We start from the raw sequence: 19,289 nt of genomic DNA on the forward strand, positions 1-19,289 counted from the left end.
AAAGGCGCCACCGGAAGTGCCGTGTCTCTGCTGGAGTCCAGCTTGACGCTCGGTTCGCTGCCGCCGCGCCCACTGACTGGAAGCAGGAGGCTGCCTGGGAGGCTGGAGCATCCCGGTCTTTTGTCGCCACCGGGGGGAGGAACGAACATCGCCCGCAGCCTGACGCGGAGCCTCCGGGCGGACATGGGACGCAGGTGGGGGGAGAGGAGCGGCCGTCCGTCGCGCAGTTAAATGGCTCCGGGTTTGATCATCCATCCCATCCAGCATCAGCGCGATGGCTAAGCAGTACGATGTGCTCTTCAGGCTCCTGCTCCTCGGAGATTCCGGGGTTGGGAAAACATGTTTGTTGTGCAGATTCACGGACAACGAATTTCACCCTTCTCACATCTCCACCATCGGTAAGAGACTGCATTCCCACAGGACTTATTCCTGCTTAAAAAAAAGAATAATAATAAACACTGTTGCTGCTTTTGTGTATTGTTATTTATTGTATATTGATGGAATTTGCGCATCACACTCCCTTTGTCCTCATTACTTTGAACATGAATGTAAAAATGCCACGTGATCATTTAAATCAGTAGAATTAAATCCAGCATCAATGTGGCTGAGCTGGTTGGGAAGAATAATGAAAAAACCTTGAGTGTGGCACTGAGCTCACAAAATATCTGCACTTTACACTGACTTTGCTTCTCAAGCCCAAACAAAACTAGAAAAATTAACATTTATTTTATTTTTGCAAAAATCCAAAGTGAAGGCTGGCTGACTTTGCAGGAATTTGCTGAAAAAGGTGAAAGTGAGCTGAATTATAGCTGAACTTTCAATGTTAGCTGAAATACTTGAACAGGGAGAGACACAAGGAGCCGAACCATGGACATGAAAAGACCCCCAAAAAACCAAACAAAACAAGAAGGACACAAACAGAAGAAGGACATAAAAAGACAAGAAGGTTGCACAGGCATAAGACAAAGGATGCATAAGGAGGCAAAAAAGAAAAAGGACACATAGAGACATAAAAGACACAAAGGATGCTTAAAAAGACAAAGGATGCATAAGGAGACAGAAATAGAGCTGAAGTCTTTGAAGGAGTTTTCAATGCACTTCAATTGGAAAAATGTAAATAAAGTTTGATATTTCAAAAGGTATAAAAGTTACAAAACCAAAAAGCCATCGCTGTATTGTCCAGAACGAGCTGAAGGGTTTGATTCCTGTTTGGCAGAAATAGCTGAAAGTATGTTTAAAAAAAAACAGTAGAAACAAGAAACAGGAAAACAGTAGTTTGAACGTTGAATCAACCTTCACACAATAAGACAGAAACTATTAAAGAAGATGATTTCTTACAGTAGATCAGGCGACTGAGTAAAGCCTGACTTCATCACTCCTTTATTGGTTCATTTCTGGCATAAATGGTGGCATATTATACACAACTAACCATTATTATTTATGTCATTTATTGAAATGACAGCTTTGGAGTGACTGAATTCACCTTAAAGTTTTAGCACAAAGCGGTGTTCTTGCAAATGACCGTCGACTGAGCTTCGTGAAGCGAGCCTCAGACCCGGGGGGTTGAAGCTGGGTTTGGATCCAGGAGTTCAACCCGTGATGGACCTGTTCCTGTGAGATGCTGGGATGTACAGCTTCGCCTTTTGACCCGGCATGCTGGGACTGAGCCTCCTGTCTTGTCTTCACTGTCAGTCTGGTTTTTTTTTGTCTGCCATCATATTCACATAATAGAGTGATTTCTTCCCACTAAGCTCCTTTTCGTGAGACTCTGCTGAAGGCGCTTTCTGACATTGTTCGCAGTAATTGGGCAGATTTAAAAAAAAAAAAAAAAACGCAGGCAGTGCTACTGATGGAGAGTGAAAAACCCTTCTGGACGTTTTTTTGTGAAAAGACAGAGATTGTGTTGTCCAACTGTTGTCAGCTTTGGGTTCACAAACAAGAAATGCCTTAAAGAGCTGCAGCTAACATGCAGGTGAAGACTGTAGCGCTCTTTACTTCCCGGTTTTTGACCAGCTGAGCAGTGTTTGTGTGGATTCTGATTCAGCATTCACAGCATTTTGTGTTATTTGCTCCTTTTGTTGCAATTTATTAGTTTTTTTTTGCCACTTTTAGCTTTAAGCTGCTGTTATACCACTGTTAGCGTCTAGATAGCCCTTTGCTAGTTTTAGCTTTTAGCTACTTTTTAGCATTTAGCTACGTTTGGCTTTTAATTAGACTTTTGTTACTTTGACCTATCACTTTGCTACTTAGCTTTTAGGAAGCATATTGCTACTTTGGTCTTTTAGCTAAAGTTCTGCTTTTGTTTTAGCTCTTTTTTTTTAGCTGTAGCTTTTATTTTGTTCAGCAAATTTCAGCACTCAGTTTTCAGACTAAGCTTTAGCAGAAAATGCATTTTCTCTTTTTTTTTTAAATGTGCCTTTTCTGCAGACGTCCCAGTCTTCAAGATAAATTTGGTCACTTGAATTTCTCAGCAAATCTAGCGTTACTGAACAAATGCGATAATATAAATCAAGCCAAAATGTTGTCACATGTCAATAGTTTAGTTTTTTTTTTTCCCTGCGTAGGTGAAGATTTTGCAGGCAACAACAAATAAAATTAGCTTTTTTTTATTCTTAGCTTTTAGAGCTTTAAAGTTCAGAAATAAAATGACATTCAGCTGATATGTTTAGTTCTGTTTCAACATTTAGCAGGACCGTTATGAGGCCGCGCTCAGAACTGTATCGTCTGCATCTTCTCCCCGTTTTGGAAATCTTACGTCTGAGAACGTTCTGCGGGTTATAGAAGACTGGTTTTCTTCTGATGTGGTCGTAGTTGTTGCCCTCAGTGATGCAGCACAGAGCTTGACGAGCAGCATGTAGAATAAACTCTGCTCCACCCCGGTGCAGAAGTGGTCCGACGGATCATCTGGGACTTCTCACCTTTCCAATAATCTGTCCCATCAAGAGTAACTCTATCTTCTTTAAGCTGAGGCTTGTACATGTGAACACGCCCTGGGTAGCTTACACATGATAGATAATCACGTTTCATTGTTCTCAAGCGGGTCTCGCCTAATTTGCACCTTCCTCCATCTGCTCTGCACGAGCATCCTCTGAAAATAGCTAAATCCAATTATTTGTTACAGTTTTGAGCTGGAAAAAAGAACACAGAAGTAATTCTATAGACCAAAAGACTCACCCGTCACCTGCCCTGTCTAGTTATGATGTATGCTCGCATGTTTGCAAAGTCTGCAGGGCTATTTTAAGTCTGGTGCTCTATAGGAAGCCTCCGCCCTGGAGAAGGATGCTGAACATTGCAACATTTTCCTTTAGTCTTTTAAGAAAAGTTCAGCCTGCTGCTGTGTTGTAAAAAAAAAATAAAAAAAGATGAATGCAGTGATCTTTGTTGAGCTTTTTCTGCAAGTTCAGATTGGGTAGAAGGGCAGCAGGAGGTGTCTGAAGTCGTGATGGGAGTCTTGAAATGATTAAATCGCCATGTTTTTCTTAAATAATAATAATAAATAATAAAGTGTAGTGAGTGCCCAACATCAGTGATGCCCTCAGACGGTCAGTGCATGATCCTCCCAACCTACACAGAGACAGTGGGACATAAATTCAATTCCACTGACAGTCCAATCATTCACGTTTTGCTGGGATATTTACCTCATCTTGTTCTGAATCCACCCCATCAAAGCTGATAAGCATCTGATGAGGACTGACACTTCCTGTTGTTTAATCGTGTGAACAAAGAACTGTGTGTAGCACCTGAATGACATTTTATTATCCGATTTTTCATGGTTCCAGTTATACAACGCACGTTTTTCTGCTCACTGTTCCACAACATTTGGAATCATTCACTTCTCATTTTTTAATCACTTATTAACATCCTGTACAGTCTGCAACACCATACGGGTGTCCTAATGTTGTCTTCAAATCCTCTGTTCTGTTCTCAATTTATAACTGAGTCATCTTATCTCTGACTCCACTCTTCATCGCAGGCTCTTATCCTGAAACGATGTCTTGGTTTGCATCAAAATGTTAAGATGCCAAGCAACTCCTTCACTCTTAAATATACACGTATTGATTCAAAATGGCCTAAGTGACCTTAGCAAAAACGGCTACAATTCTGTTCCTTTTCAGCATAAAATGATTTTGAAAAGCCCGAAGGGCAGCAGCGTCTTTAATCCTGCATGATAATTATCAAACTGCATCTATTCTCCTTTTGCACAGCCTCCCATGCAGCTTAAGCATTCGCTGTTTTCTTCTGTCCTCAGACGGATGCACTTCGATGCCAGCAGAGTTACTTTTAGCGTTTTACGGTTCTTGAAGACCACATTTTGGTTGAATTTGAAAGGAGCAGTTCTTGATTTATCTATCCTGGATAGTCAACAGTCATTAACTCGATAAATTTGCTCTCACTTGACAAATGATTTATATAATTTTTAAACGTCTTGTCAGGCTCAAAAACCTTTTCATGACCCGAGAGAGGTCTGCAGATCTGGGACTAACGATGGCACACTTGATGGCCCTTGATGTATGACAGGGGTGTCATCTCCATTCCTCGGGGGCCAATCTCCTGCACGTTTTAGATGTGTCCTTGCTTTAAAACACCTGCTTTAAATGGAGGACTTGTTGCCATGCTCCTGGAGAACTTGATGATTTGGTGAGGAGGTGATTAAACCATTTAAATCAGGTGTGTTGGAGCAGAAAAACCTAAAACTCCCAGGACAGCGGCCCTCGAGGCCTGGAGTTTGACACCCCTGGGAGGACAACTTTTTGCTTTTGGAGCCCTCTTTCTAAGGTTTGCTTCCATTTAGCTACAAGAACAACGTTAAAGGCTGATTGCCTCAGAGGTATAATGTGTCTTCTTTCACTCCAAATTCACAAGATTTACTTTAATGGATTTTTTCTAAGAGATCGAGCTCCTATAAACAGTCCACAGGATCGGAGTTTCAGTGTTATCTGAATAAGCAACAGGCCCACTTGTTGAGGTCTCTCATTTTATTTTCACAGCTCCCAGTCTCCTGCGAGCGCACGTCGGCAGACCGAGCCGCAGCTGAGGTGATTTAGTATTCAGTCACGCCGCTCGCTTTAATCCTCCTCACCTTTACCTTTGGTGCTCTCATCACTGGACTCGGCTGGAGCTCCTGGCTGTGAAACCACCTATAAAATATCGAACCAGGCCCCAGCTCAATGAGCCGCTGTGCTCACGATTGTGATCCCGGCGGTGTTCGGGTCACGGTCTGGTCATCGGCACTCGGCTCGCCTCTGCTTGTTAGTCTGAAGGGTCGGGCCTGGATCACGGCTGCCACACATGGTTCCTCGCTCTAAGGAACAACAAACCCATCGTAGCGTCAATCTTTTTATTCTTTCTGGAACATAGAAAGTATCTGCTTACATCGTTTATCTGAAGAAATATTTAGGTAAAGTCCTGTCTTTTTTTGTCCGAGTCTCTGCTCACATTTTCAATCTCTAGTGTGTTTTTCTTCCAGCTCACTTACTAAAAATAAGGAATGCTGAAAACATGAGTACATTCTGAATGCTTTTCTCTTTTTTTACCTGTTATTGCATCCCATTACAAAACAGAAGCTGCCTTTGTTGTCGAGCTTCAACCTCGGTCCGTCTCTTTGGGTTCACCGAAGGCGTCTGTGTTTCTGGAGCTTCCTTTTAGCTATGGTAGAGTGCATGATGGCGTTTTCCAACTTGCATGAATGCACTGATCAACCATGTTCGCCGAAGCTGCTTCTCAGAAGTGTTCCTCAGCACACGCAGTGTTTTCAGTGATTTTATTGTGTAAGTTTTTTTTTATTCAGCTCTGTCTGAGGGGCCGGAGATCACGGCTGCTCAGTTTTTATTATTCTCACTGTTCTACGGCTTTCTCCTGAATCTTTCAGTGTCACACTGTTCATGATAAAATTTCTTAGTAATTTTACTCTAATAAATGTTTTTTAAAATTGTTTAGCTGCTTGTCCTCGCAGTCTTTCACAGAGGGATGAACAGCGCTTTGTATTTAGTTAGGAAAACTCAGTTTGACTCTCTGTATCCGTCTTGGGTGATTCTGAAGGTCAGCTCAGACTGAGAGCGTTCACACCTGGCATACAAGAGAGTTATCTTTTGATGAGCTTTAATTAAACACGATATGGGAAACATAAAATGCAATGGTTAGTGGGTTTGGTGTTAGAGCAAAGACTGGAGATTTTTATCTGTAAATTTAGCACAACCTGTGAAACTACCGTGACCACAGCGGGTCCAGAAAACCTCCCCATGCAGGGTTCTGGTAATCCACTCTGACTAATAAAGTCTCAACAAGAAGGGCATTTTTATTGAAAAGGATTCTGAGAAACAGTTCACTAAAACTTTGAGCCAAAAAAAAGCTGTATTCCTGGAATATTTCCAAAGATGGCTGTTTAATTATCTTTAACCAGGCAGCAGCTGAGCAGACTTTTTTATTTTTCTAATTCTGCTGTTGGTTTGAGGTCACATCGGTTCATCTTAGCTCAGGTTAGACTGTGTTCAGACCAAACGGATCCAGATCGCCTCCAAAGGTCCTGAGTAAAGATATTTTCAGTGCGCACTCAGGTTGTTCATCACGCTCTTCGTACGGTAAACCCAGATTAAATAACCACATCTGAATGTCTTTGATGTAAAACTAATCCCATTATTAACCTGCTGTCGAGCTTGTTGGGTGTTGTTGCTTTTTATGTGTAGTTTTCATTTCCCACATTTAATTTTATGGTTTATGTTTTGAAGTTACCATGCTTTTATGGTTCTTTGTTATTGTTTTCATGTTATATATACATATATATATATATATATATATATATATATATATAATGTTTTTTCTCAGTTGGTTTTGCTTTCAGCCCCCTGATTACCAAGTATTGTATGACCAGTTTTCAGCTCTTCTTTGTCAGATCAGCTTCTCAGTTTCTGTTCTCTTATCCCACGTCAACTTTAGCCTTTTTCTGCTTTTCCCTTGTTGGATTAAGTTACTGCACGTCCCGCCTGTGTTGCACCTTATTTGCGTCTTTTATCTGTCTCTGGTGTCCTGCCTGCATTTGGGTCCTCAAGTGAAGCAATCTGTTTGCCTTTTTGTCCCAGCCTTCATGTAAGTCATCAACAACGTGAGTAAACTGCTCGCAGTTCAGCCGGAGCTCCTGGAGCTGAGCTGTTACCTTCAAACAGAATAAAAAAAAAAAGATAATAATACCGAAACATTTTGGAGTTCAGCCTGAAGCAAAGCTGACTCACCTCAAATCGATGGAGAGCTCTCATCCTGTTTCCCAGAACTCCCCTGGAGGCTTCACACAACTTTACTCAGTCATACAAGATGCAAACAATCACGATTTTTACAATATTTGCTTTTAAAACACATATGAGGCATGATGCTTTTAATATATAGCTTATGAATCGGCTCTTCAAAGCTTTACTTTTTTAAATTAGTGTATGTTTTTTTGGTTGTAACATAAAGTAATTGGTGTTAACGTTTGCTTGTCAGGAGCTAGTCTGGTACAAAACAGATCTGAGTTCTGCTTCGCCCCCACATCGTCAGCTGCTGACAGCTGCTGTCTGGCCTCTGCCGCTTTGACAGCCCTGGATGATGTCATCCAGCCTCCTGTGGGTTCACGTCGGCACCGCGGCATCCAGCTGTTCAGCCTCCGACGAGTGAGGCCATCTCCATCACACCCTGACACGCATGCACGCTCAATCCGTCTTGGATTGTCAAACATATTAGTTAGTTGTTACCCAGCTGAGATGCTGCCACAGGAAATGAACTGCTGTCTCTCACCTTGAACACATTGAATGTCACGGTTACAGTTAACCGATGAAGAGAAGAGTGCAATAAATGTTTCTTTTTAAGTTCACAAAGTTTAAAATTTTGATTTGCTACTTGAATAAGAGGTTGTAAACCAAAGTGTGTCTGAGACAGAAACCCATTATCCTTAAGTTTTATTTACTTTACTTATAGATCTGGCTTTCACTAAGAAAATAAAGTCTGTATCAACAGTGATTTCTTGGAAAATGTCTGCCAATCAGATGCAAACATCGAATGTCATGCAGATAATTAACAGCAGCTCATTTTGCATTGTTTTTGTAAGTTCAGTATTTTAAAAAATCATTCTTTCAGCGTCTTAGAGCCAGGTGCAAAGTTGCAGTCCTCATAAAAACAAAAACCTGAATAATCTTGTGCTACAGAGGTTGTTGCTCCTTGCCTTTCTGGAACAGATAGTTTCCATGCTCGTCCCGTCTTCTCTTTGTTCTTCAGCGGTTTTTATCATTCAGGGGCTTTTCAGGAGGGAGAACCTTTAAAGAAAAAGGAGCTAAAACTGACAAGAATGAACAAGAGAGGCAGAAGCACACGACTAATAACAGTGTTTAAACCTTAAAGAGTAATTTCTCTCTTCTGTTTTGCTGAAATAAAATGCTGAACATTTGAACATAAGCTTAATGACAACACTTGAAACGTGTTTTCATTGCTTTGCAGATGTTTGAGCCACACAACAATCATATAAGGAACTATGTGCAGCAATTTATGCTTCTGTTACAAACTCCAAAACTGTCTGAACATCAAACCTCCATGTCATAAGTTAATGCTTTTGTGTCTTTTAATGGTTTGACCTCAGCAGCCAACTGACCATAAGAGACAGAAAAACGGCTTTAATTTAGTCGGTCTTAAAGATATGCAGCTAAAATTGGATGTGATAGTAGCTGAGAGTCAGTGACAACACATACTCTGCACGTAATATCTTGCAGTATTGCACGAGATTGCTCATAATGTTATTTTCAAGGTTATTTTCATTTCTCAGCATGATTTTAGTTTAAAACTCTGTCTTGAAAGGCTGCAGGCAATATGCATTCCTTCAAAGAGTCCTCAGCCTTGGACTTTGTTCAGGGTTTGTTGAAAAGTTAGAAATAATCTGTGATTTAGTATCACATTTATGATAGTTTCCAAGCATTTGCGTATTTAATTTGATTGGTTTATATATGCTTTTTTTCTTTCACTGTAAAGCTGCAGTTCACTGAACTCTGGTTATATCTTGAATCTGAAACTAGAAGACTGCGAGGCAGGAAGCTGTTTTTTTTTCCTGTAGTTTCCCTCTCAAGCTCCAGGCTAAACCACTGATTGCTATTCTGACCTTTCACTTGGGTTGAGAGCTCTCTAGTTAAAGGCAAAGGATGTATTGAGTCTTCAATGAGGTCTCCCACCGTCAGCGCACTCGAGTCTCTGAGGAGCGCTCACTTAACTCCAGCTAGTTTTGACAAACATACAGTTAAACCAATAAAAGAAAATCAGCCAGGCCAGCCAGTGTGTGTCTGTTTTCTCGCAGCTGTTTCTTGCAGAGTTTAACCATAAAAACCACACAGACAGCAGATCTTCCAGTGATGCAAATCAATTGAACTGGGTTGCTTTTCCTCAGAGTGTGATGCCAGCTGTGACACAGGGGTGCTGACTATCAGGTTAATTGGGATGAAATGCTAATTGATTTCCCAGGGATTTGAGTGGGCTGTGGAAGCCTGAGGGGTTGTTTGTTTAATGGACTTAAACTCATTAGGCAGAGAAGATGGATGGAAGAAAAAAACAAGTATGGAGTCTGAGTCACTGGATTTGATTCATTTAGTTTCATCCTATCAAGACCTCATATTTACACACTTACCGCAACGTAGATTATAATTGCCACACTGTCCTTTATAATTGCAGATAGTATTAGAAGCTCATATATACAGTAATCAGCCACAAAATTATAGACTTTAGACTTTATTATCCCCTGAGGGAAATTAATTTTTACAGCACAGAACTTTATATAACAAACAGTCTGACTATTACAAAGACAACATACAGAAATGTTCTTAGCTTGGTTTCCTGTTCAGGACAGCTATGGCTGATGGAGTCAGTCTTTTTCCAAAATGTGCTTTTTTTACATCTTAGAGGCCTATATCTTCTCCCAGAAGGTAGGACTTCCAGGTAATGGTTTAGCCAGTGAAATGTAATCTTAAAGGCCGTGTTGGTTTGGTCCGGTTTGAAACGGATAAGATGCTGTAAAAGCAAACAATAAAGCAAAATGGGCTGGACAATTCTCTACTACAGCAGCTGGAGAAAATGGGAAACAGTCCTTTGAGTTTACTGAAGGCAGACAGTCTCTGTTGGCTTCTCTTCTGGAGGTGGGCGGTGTGTCGGATGATAGAAAGTTTGTTGTTCAGGATATTTAAAGTTGTCCACGTTTTCTGCAGTCTGGTTGCCAAAGATAATGTGCTGTTGAGGTGATGGAGGGTTAATGAAAATTTCTCTTGGTTGACTGATTTAAGATTGAGATGGTTGCCTTTGCAGCACACTGAACTGTTTGACTTTACTGTAATACTCTGGAGAAGATGGATCACCTGTCAGTGTCGTCAGAGTATTTGAGAAATGAAGTGACTGGTGAAGAACTGATGCAGTCATTAGTGTATAATTTGTATAAAAAAAGGGCTCATGCACACTCCTGAGGTGCACCTGTGTTGGCAACATGGTTGTGCTCATTTGGGTTTGGGGATCTACTCAGCATTGTTCAGGTGGTCATATTGTTCTGGCTGATGTGTTTACTTACAACTGAAAATCTGGACGCTGCTGTTAAATGTTTGGCTGCAGTTTTGCTGTCTTCTCACATTATTGCATCCTGAACATGGGCTGTCACGAAGACAAACATCCTGTGAAAATATTCAATATTTGGATAAAAGTTTTATTTTAAAGGAAGCATAAAACAAATAAATTAAAGGACTTGAATTCAGAAACAGCATCACCTGAAATACATCACTGACTTTTTGCTTTTATGCCTTCCAGTTTTCTTTTTTTCACCCCCTCCGTGCTCTGATTATTTCTGCCATTTTTCCTCGTTTGACGTCTTGTGTGATCGATATAGAAAATCGAACCTAACGGACCAGAATGGTTAGCTTGGTCTCCTAACAGGCTGGTTACAAAGAGGCTGTGTGGCTCTCATTAGGCCAGAGCTGTGTGATGTTTACAGAGATGTTGTCTGTAAAGCACCGACTCGAGCTGCAAGGTGAAATAAAGTTTACAGATCTTGAAGAACTCTGTCATTTGGACAAAGATCTAATATATCCAGAGCTGCTCTTTGAATATAATGTTGTATTTCTTTACCAAACCTTCTTTCTTACAGGAGTCGACTTCAAAATGAAGACCCTGTTAATAGATGGGATCAAAGTCCGGATACAGATCTGGTAAGATGATGCTGGGATAATGTTTTTGTTTCTGTATATATGTGATTTGTTTCCGTTTACAAAAAATGAACAGATTTTATAGAAACTCTCAGATAGTTATCACTCTACAACTAATTAACTCTTGGAGCCAACCCCATTCTAGACGGCCGCCACAGCTAATCAGTTTTAGCTATAACTCAGTCACTTTTAGTCTGATAGTAGCTGAGAGTCACCCTAATCACTCGCTCTGAGTTGGAACAGATTGTGTAGTTAAAACGTTGCTTTAGGAGGCCTTCAAGGAATGCAAGTTTTCTCAGTTGGCATAATAATTAACTCAGCACTCTAAGAATTATGGTTGTGTTTAGATGAACAATAACAGTAGTAGTTTTTTGAACTTTTTGAACCACAAAATGTTCACCTAAAAAACTAAACACACAAAGAAACCACCAGCTGACTTCAACAATCCCTCACAGCTGTAAAGGTGATCTGAAACGAGCTGGTTTGATGCCGAATATTTACAGACTTCAGTCTGTTGTCATGTTTTAATCTCCAGAATGTCGTGTGTCTGTTTGTGTGCAGGGACACAGCCGGCCAGGAGAGGTACCAAACCATCACCAAGCAGTACTACAGACGAGCGCAGGTAGCTGAGTGTCTGAAACTCATGATGTGCACAAAACATGTTCATTTAATGTTCAATCTAAGGAGAAGTGTTATTAGGATAAGACAAACGGATTTATGACATTACTTTCTGGCACAGCTGCAAATAACTCATAATAATTCATCCTCAATCCTTGCGACATTTAAAGCAGCCATATAAAATGTCACCAGAGCCACACACTCACTGCTGCAACCTCAAAATTGTCTGTCTGTTTTTTTTTTCTTTGCCTTTGCTTTAGGCTGCTAAAGAGATTAAAATGGTTAAAACCGAATTGTCCTTTTACCAGAAACTGGTAATGAAATCGGAGGGAAAATGTTCTTTCTCCTCCGGCTCGAGGCTTACAACTTCAAACAAGCTCCCCGTAGAAATGTGGAAATTTTACCAAGTAGTTTCCTGATTTGTTTACAAAAACCCTGCTGTTTCGTACTTTAGTTTCTGGTTTGGCTGCTACAGCTAACTAACCTTAAAAAACACAAAAATGTCCGTAACTCAGTCAGTTTGACGGATTGGGACCTAAAACATGTTGAGGTTGTAGCTGAGACTGATCCCCAACACATATTCTGAGCACTAACAGGTGGTGCCACATCTTTGTTTAAAGATTTGTCGTTATCCAAGCTGGATCTTTATTGAATCTTTTAAGAAAGAATCTCTCTTCTCGTCTTTCCAGGGAATCTTCCTGGTGTATGATATCACAAGCGAGCGATCCTTCCAGCACATCATGAAGTGGGCCAGCGATGTGGATGAAGTGAGTCACTCAGGCTGGAGTTTTAGGAGCTACATAAATCAAGTATGCTTTTCATGCTGTGGGACGGGGCCACGTCAACAGATTCTGTCGTTGTGGGAGGAAAACCACATGCAATGACTTTGCATCTCTGTCAAATTTAATTTTCAATATCTGTCCCATTTTTAAAAGTGTGCTTTTTCCCCTCTCAGCTTTGTGGCTTTTTAAAGCTCCCTTATGTGCCTTGCTTTCATCTGTCATTTCCCACATGGTTTTATTCTATTAATTTAGTTATTATGAGCCTAATTTCCTCTCTGGGTCTGTCTGAGTGTGGTCTCCGTAGATCTTGGCAAGCTTCCCACTTACTTTTAATCATGCTCTCATTTCCTGATTGCCGCCGCTCCTGTGTTTTCTCCCCTGCCGCCTTCTTTTGACATTTGAAATCACTCTTCCTATCGCTTTAATGTTGTTTTCTCTTCTTCTTGGTGTCTATCGGTAAATCTCCTTCATGATCCACGGATTTCTTCTCCATGGAAACCCTCTGCAGTACGCTCCTGACAAAGTCCAGAAGATTCTCGTTGGGAACAAGTCGGATGATGTGGACAAGAGGCAGGTGGCTACTGAGCAAGGAGCCAAGGTGGGTCCGCTGAAATGAAGCACATCCTGTTTTCACTTTTTAGCTCTGGTTGGACAGTTTTTGTTTTAAACTCCCACCGTTTGTCTTTAGATGCTCCTGCACCTGTTTTTGATGTCAAATACACAGCTGAATTTTGATTGGTGCATAAATTAACAAACAGCACAACTGGTGCTGATGTATGGCTTGAATATTGAGTTAAATCATGATGTTAGACACATCCTTGTCAAGAAAAGGTTGCACCATTCGGCAGGCCATTGTAACATATAATTAAACAACACTTGTTCCTTTTTTTAAAAGCATTCATTCTAGTAAAAATAAAAATCCAAGTTTTATGTTGACAATTTTTGGTCAAACATTGAAAATAATGTTGTGTACGGTGGCCCTGACGTACAAACCACTAAACACAACTACAAATTTAAAAACACAACAGCAAAGTCACGCTCAGTGACTCTCAGCTACTTCCGCATCAAATTTCAGCTAAAAATTAACTGAATTATAGCCATTTTTGTCCTTTTATAAGGTCATTTAGTTGCGGCAACCATCTGAAATTGTGTTGGCTCCAAAGGTTTTTCAGCTGTAGAGGTACTTCTGTTGATTAGTTTCTGTAAATGTTGAAATTTGTCCAGTGATTCGTGAGATATTTTGCTAACAGACAGACAGAGCTGACTCCAAGTAGTTATTGTAAAATGTTAAACAAATGTCTTGTGGACTCTGTTAGCACCCAGAATATGTGTTGGGGTTCAGTTTCAGCTACCACCACACCAAGTTTTATAATAATATCTCTAAAATTGGCTGAGTTCAGCCATTTTTTGTGTTGTTTAAGGGCGGTTGGCTGTGGCGGACATCTTGAATCAGGTTGAGTCCAGGTGTACATCCAGTGATTGATGAGATATTGTGCTAACAGACACACTGCTGAGAGACACTCACAACACATAGCTCTGAGCAGGAAATTCTGAATCAGATCCTGTTTACGTATTATATGATAAATTGTCTTGCCATACTTCTATACTTTGTTCTACGTGAGAAGCAGCGTTGACGATGCAGAGAGGAGCTAAATGATGCTTTTATATCAGATCTAACCAGACAGCACGTATTTAAACCCTCTTCGGATTAGTCTGAACAAGAAGGCAAAGACAACAGAGGGTTTTTCTTTGCACCTCTTTGGCCTCCCTGGAGCTGATATTTCTGTTGCACAGTCAATGATTCTTGCTTCTTATCTGTCAAGCTGAAGGACAGGAAGTCAGTGACTGAAACTGTAGATGCCACAGGGGCTGAGGCTCCTGCCAAAAGACGATAAAAGAGCAGGACTAATAGGAAAGTCTGTTGTTGTTGTTTTTAGGGAGGAAAGCAGATCATTTAGATTCTGAAATTTCCTCCTCGACTTCATGCATCACCAAACTGCACGACTTATCCAAGCAAATTATCAGAAAATCTGACTGATGGTAGATTTTTGTGCTTCACCTTTTAATTTACCTTTTGTAACTTTCTGTTTCACTTTAATTTTTTTACTCCACGCTTTTAAACACTGTGCGTGGCATCTGAGAGTCAACAGAATTCAATTATTTTTACTTGTTATAAGAGGAAATCTGTACGTAATCTTTGTTTATAATGTCGCTTTCTGTTCTCCAGCTGGCCAAAGCCTATGGAATGGACTTCTTTGAGACAAGTGCCTTCACCAACCACAACATAACAGAGGTGAGGCGAAAAAAATTCCTGAAATTTCAGGACCAAGTTGTCATAATGATATCTCACTGAAGGGATTGACTTCATCTCTCTCCTTGTTCTTCTGTTTTCTTGTTTCAAGACTTTTACACGACTGGCTGAGCAGGTGCTGGCGGCCAACAAAAAGGACCTGGATCTTCTCCGGATGTCTCTTAATGATGAACTTAATCTCACCGCTCTGGAGGAGGAGGAGGGACTCTGCGACAGTGCAGCTGGCGATCAGCGCAAAGGCTGCTGGTGTTAATAAAGAGCATGAACTGGAATCGAAGACGTCATCGCTAAAACATGCCTCACTTGGTTTCAGAGTGAAATAAAGAGGCCCAGTTAGATGTCATTTCTGGGTTTGGATTTATGCCGTTTTGCTCGATTGATTGAAGTTTCGAAGACAAAGGTAGAAACTGTTTGGTGAAAATATTTTATCTGGACCAAAATGTCACTAAATTCTGCTGAAGTCAACATTTCTTTATCTAAATTCAGTCTCTGTCCACAAAAGAATGGTACAAAGTGTTTGGTAGAGGTGTAAATGTGATTTTTGAGCATCATTTCTTTGTAATTTTTCATAATGGTCACTTTGTTGGACGTAAGGCATGACTTGAAATTGAACTGCCTTCATCAACTTGAAGATTTTCTCATTTTTAAAAATAATTTTTCTGATATTCATCATAGAGTTTGGCTTCCATCCATATGAACTTTGTGAGTGATTTCCATCTGGCCTTCATTGATGCATTTGCTGTTTTCCTGCATTGAAGAAGTAGCAACCCAGCCTCCAATGCCTTTTAACCCTAGTTGTTTTAACTGTAGTGTAAAGATTTACCACCAGAGGGCGCCATGTTCATTGCAGAAGCAGCACTGGAGAAATATTTAACTTGAAGTTATGCTCCCTGACACTTTTTTCCTCTTCTTTTTAGTTGTAATTGGATTTGAAGAAGTTAACCTTTAATGAGAAGAACAGATTCTTAAAAATATGCAACTATTTCATCGTTTTCTTGTTTTGTTTTGATAGAAACCACAGGACGAAGCTGCAGCCTGTAAGTCATCAGATGTATTTAATGTCACCCCGTTGTTAAAGAAAGATAAAACCTACAATGGTCACTGAATTGTGTCAGAAAGCTTGTGTCCTCCAACAGGATAATGACCCAAAACTCATCTGAAAACACCCAAGAATGGCTCAAAACCAAACATTGGACCATTCTGACGTGGCCTTCTGAGCCCTGATCGAAATCCTGCTGAACATCTGTGGAAGGAGCTCAAACATCTGTGGAAGGAACCAAAATATACAAACAAATTTATCTGCGTCTGCGTTCCTGCTTAACTGAGGGAAGCATTGGGAGTGATTTCATGGTATAAAATACATATATACATAAGGATTTAGTTTCCCTGTAGCAAAATAAAAGGTATTTTTCTATGTTCTGTGTTTGTTTTAGTAGCAGAGATGATGTGGATTTGTGCAGTTATGAAACACTAACAACAGTTTGATAACTGCCCCCTACGTTGTACATACCAGAGTTTTCACAGCATAATATATCAAATCCTGCTCAATGAATTGTGTTTCTCGAGGGGTGCATAAAAAGTCCAAATGAAAATTCTAGACGGTTGGAAACATTTGCTTTGTGAATATGTCCTCTTATTGCTGTCTTGTACAGATTCCAGTGTAAATGCTTTTTTCCCCCCCTCCTTTTCCTCTTTCAGAAGGAACGAGTGACAGTTTTGCATGCAATCCCCTCTTTTTTCTTCTTTTTTTAATTGCAACTTCAATGAAGTTAATAATCACTTGATCATGATACAAGTATAGCATTTGACCAGAGTTGCCTCTCAGAGACTTACACAGAAAGAAGATCATAAAAAGAAAGAACTGTGTCTACATTTTTGCAACTTCGTATTAATAAATGCTACTGGAATCACGTGTTAGCGTGTGAAATGACGGTATGTCGTACTGAATGATGTAAGCTATAGATACACGACGTGTCTTTGTTGTTCTTCAGAAACCTTTTTTTTTTTTCTTGTAAACTACATTAACTGCATTTGTGGAAGTATAATAAATGCAAAATGTAAACTGCAACATGTTGTTCTTGGGGAGAAGACGTCAGATTTGTGACTTTGATATGAGATCAGGATACCATTAACGGTAGGGATTAACAGACTGAACAGAATCTTTGCTTAAAAGCAGGCGCCTGCAGTTGTGGCTATATTTCATTTTTTGCTTAATGAAAATGTTAACTAGCATTTTACAAAACTATGATGCTTTAACCCATCTCAAAATATTCACAGCAGGAAAATCTTTTCTTAGACTCATTGGGGAAAATGTCTAAAATCTTGAATCATAGTCTTTAATTCCATTTCACCCCATTAATATACATTCTTCTATATGTAAACACGCTAAGTACACAATCCTAGGAGGCTATGGGTTACAATATATTTCACAGATTCTGTGTCATCTCATAATTCAGCCACTAGGTGACAGATTCCCCCCATTAGCCTGTTCTGCTCCTGGTCTGTTCTTATTATAAGCTCTCAAAATGTGAGAATTTCATTTGTCGTTTTTAACACAGCATAATGAGCCACCATTCTTAAATGTAATTGCCACTTACTGGTCACGTTCCCCACATTACATCTAAAAGCCTGGAAGTTTCAGCTCACTGCATGAAAAAACAGGAGATTTGTAACAAATAAATGGACAAATTGATAAATCTTCTTAGCGGCTGGGCTCTGTTAATCATTTCTTTAAGGGGGGGGGGGAGGGGGAGAAACGCTGCAGAGCTTTTGTTCATCGCCTCATCTGAGCTGTTAATGTTGAAAACTCATTAAAGCTTTTTAGGGTGATTTTGCCAAATCAATGAATATGCAAGTGGAAGTGTTTTCTGGTTGAAAGATGTGACAGCTGAGTATCTATCACCAGACTGAGTGACACACAGACACACGTACAAAGTAACAAGTCGTCGTGCACACTGACACTCCGCGCCCACACACAAACACACTCCATCTACACACAGATAGTATACATGCAGACGCAAGCAGGGAGTTTAATGTTGCTGTTGTGAACAATCATATTTAATATCATCATCGTCGTCTGCAACACAATCCCTGCCACTTTCCTTCAGGTCTTGCAGCTGTCTGACATTCAGCCACATGGTGTGTGTGTGTATGGGTGTGTGTGTGTGTGTCAGTGTATGTGAGAGGAAATGAGGGAACGTTTCAGAGTCATGGTGATATAACTGAATCTGTGTGTGGGAAAGTGGGAAGGAAAGAAACAGACGAAACAAGCTCCTGAACATCCCTGAAGATGTTCATTTTTTTCCCCCTTTAAGTCTTTTAACTCCCAACTAAAGCCCCCCTTGTTGGTTTTTTAACTCAACGAGTACTTCAGCAGCATCACATTTTACATCATTTAACTGAAATCCAGTGCAAACAACTGCCTTCAGAAGTCAACCTGTGTGTAATTTAATGTCTGTATAAATCCAGCTGTTCTGTGAAGGTTTGTTACAGACATCAGTGATCAAACAGCATCATGACAACAAGGAACACACCACACACACAAACTGTTGGGCTGAAAACTTACTGGGTCCAGTTTTCTAACTAAAAATTGGGTTAAAATGACTAATTTGTTGAATTAGAACTACTAACAGGGGTGGAAATTAGCACCCGCCACCGGCCAAATGCGGGTAAATATTTGAAGTGGCGGGTGAATTTGATCAACACACACGCCACTGTGGCAGGTTGGCAATTTGAACAGAAAAGGTGTTATTTGTCCTTTTGACGTATAAGGGGCAGTAATGTGCTCGAGTTGCTGCTAAATGCAAGAAGGAGAAAAGTTTAGCAGACACTCTTTACCAGTTGGTGGCGGTATTGATTCTTTCAGTTGTTTACCAACCACCAATAAAAATCAAGAAGAAGAAGAAGAAACAATTTAAAGAGTAGCATTAGCAATGTGGCGGAACATTTTGGGAGTTAAGCAGGTGGCAGATGTTACATCGAGCCGCGTTCCCCCATCAGATACGGTTCCTCTTGCGTCTCCGTGCCCATATAGACAATGTGTTGACAAAAACAATTAATAATCAAAATAAATAATGACTTATCTATTAACAGAATTGTTTAGAGGGGCAAATATTTCTCATTAAAAAAAAACAAAAAACATTTTTTTTTAAATAAAATGTGCTAATAATATCATAATACAGAGAAGTTAAACACAGTTAAGGAGTTGTTGGTAAATTATTTTTGTCCCATGTTTTAGAGGGGGAACGGATTATTTCAGACGGCTGAAATATTTGGTTCCCCCCTGGTAACTTTTGCAAAAAAAGAACAAATGTCTCCAAATTCACAGGACTTGTTGTCCATGATGAGAGGAATAAACACAGTTAAAGACTTGTTGGTAAATTAACTAGTTGT

The 19,289-nt window shown here is 40.1% G+C and overlaps 1 protein-coding gene across 1 annotated transcript; it reads left to right on the top strand.

Annotated features, from left to right (window-relative positions):
- Positions 1–54: 54 nt before the first annotated feature.
- rab15 (RAB15, member RAS oncogene family) lies at positions 55–16,809 on the top strand. The gene is made up of 7 exons (XM_017411764.3): positions 55–398; positions 11,129–11,189; positions 11,748–11,808; positions 12,494–12,571; positions 13,095–13,184; positions 14,814–14,879; positions 14,989–16,809. The coding sequence occupies exons 1-7, from the start codon at positions 275–277 to the stop codon at positions 15,148–15,150; spliced, it is 642 nt and encodes a 213-aa protein (XP_017267253.1). The 5' UTR covers positions 55–274; the 3' UTR covers positions 15,151–16,809.
- The last annotated feature ends 2,480 nt before the right edge of the window (positions 16,810–19,289 follow it).

Source organism: Kryptolebias marmoratus, linkage group LG19 (assembly GCF_001649575.2).
Source record: "Kryptolebias marmoratus isolate JLee-2015 linkage group LG19, ASM164957v2, whole genome shotgun sequence".
NCBI lineage: Eukaryota > Metazoa > Chordata > Actinopteri > Cyprinodontiformes > Rivulidae > Kryptolebias > Kryptolebias marmoratus.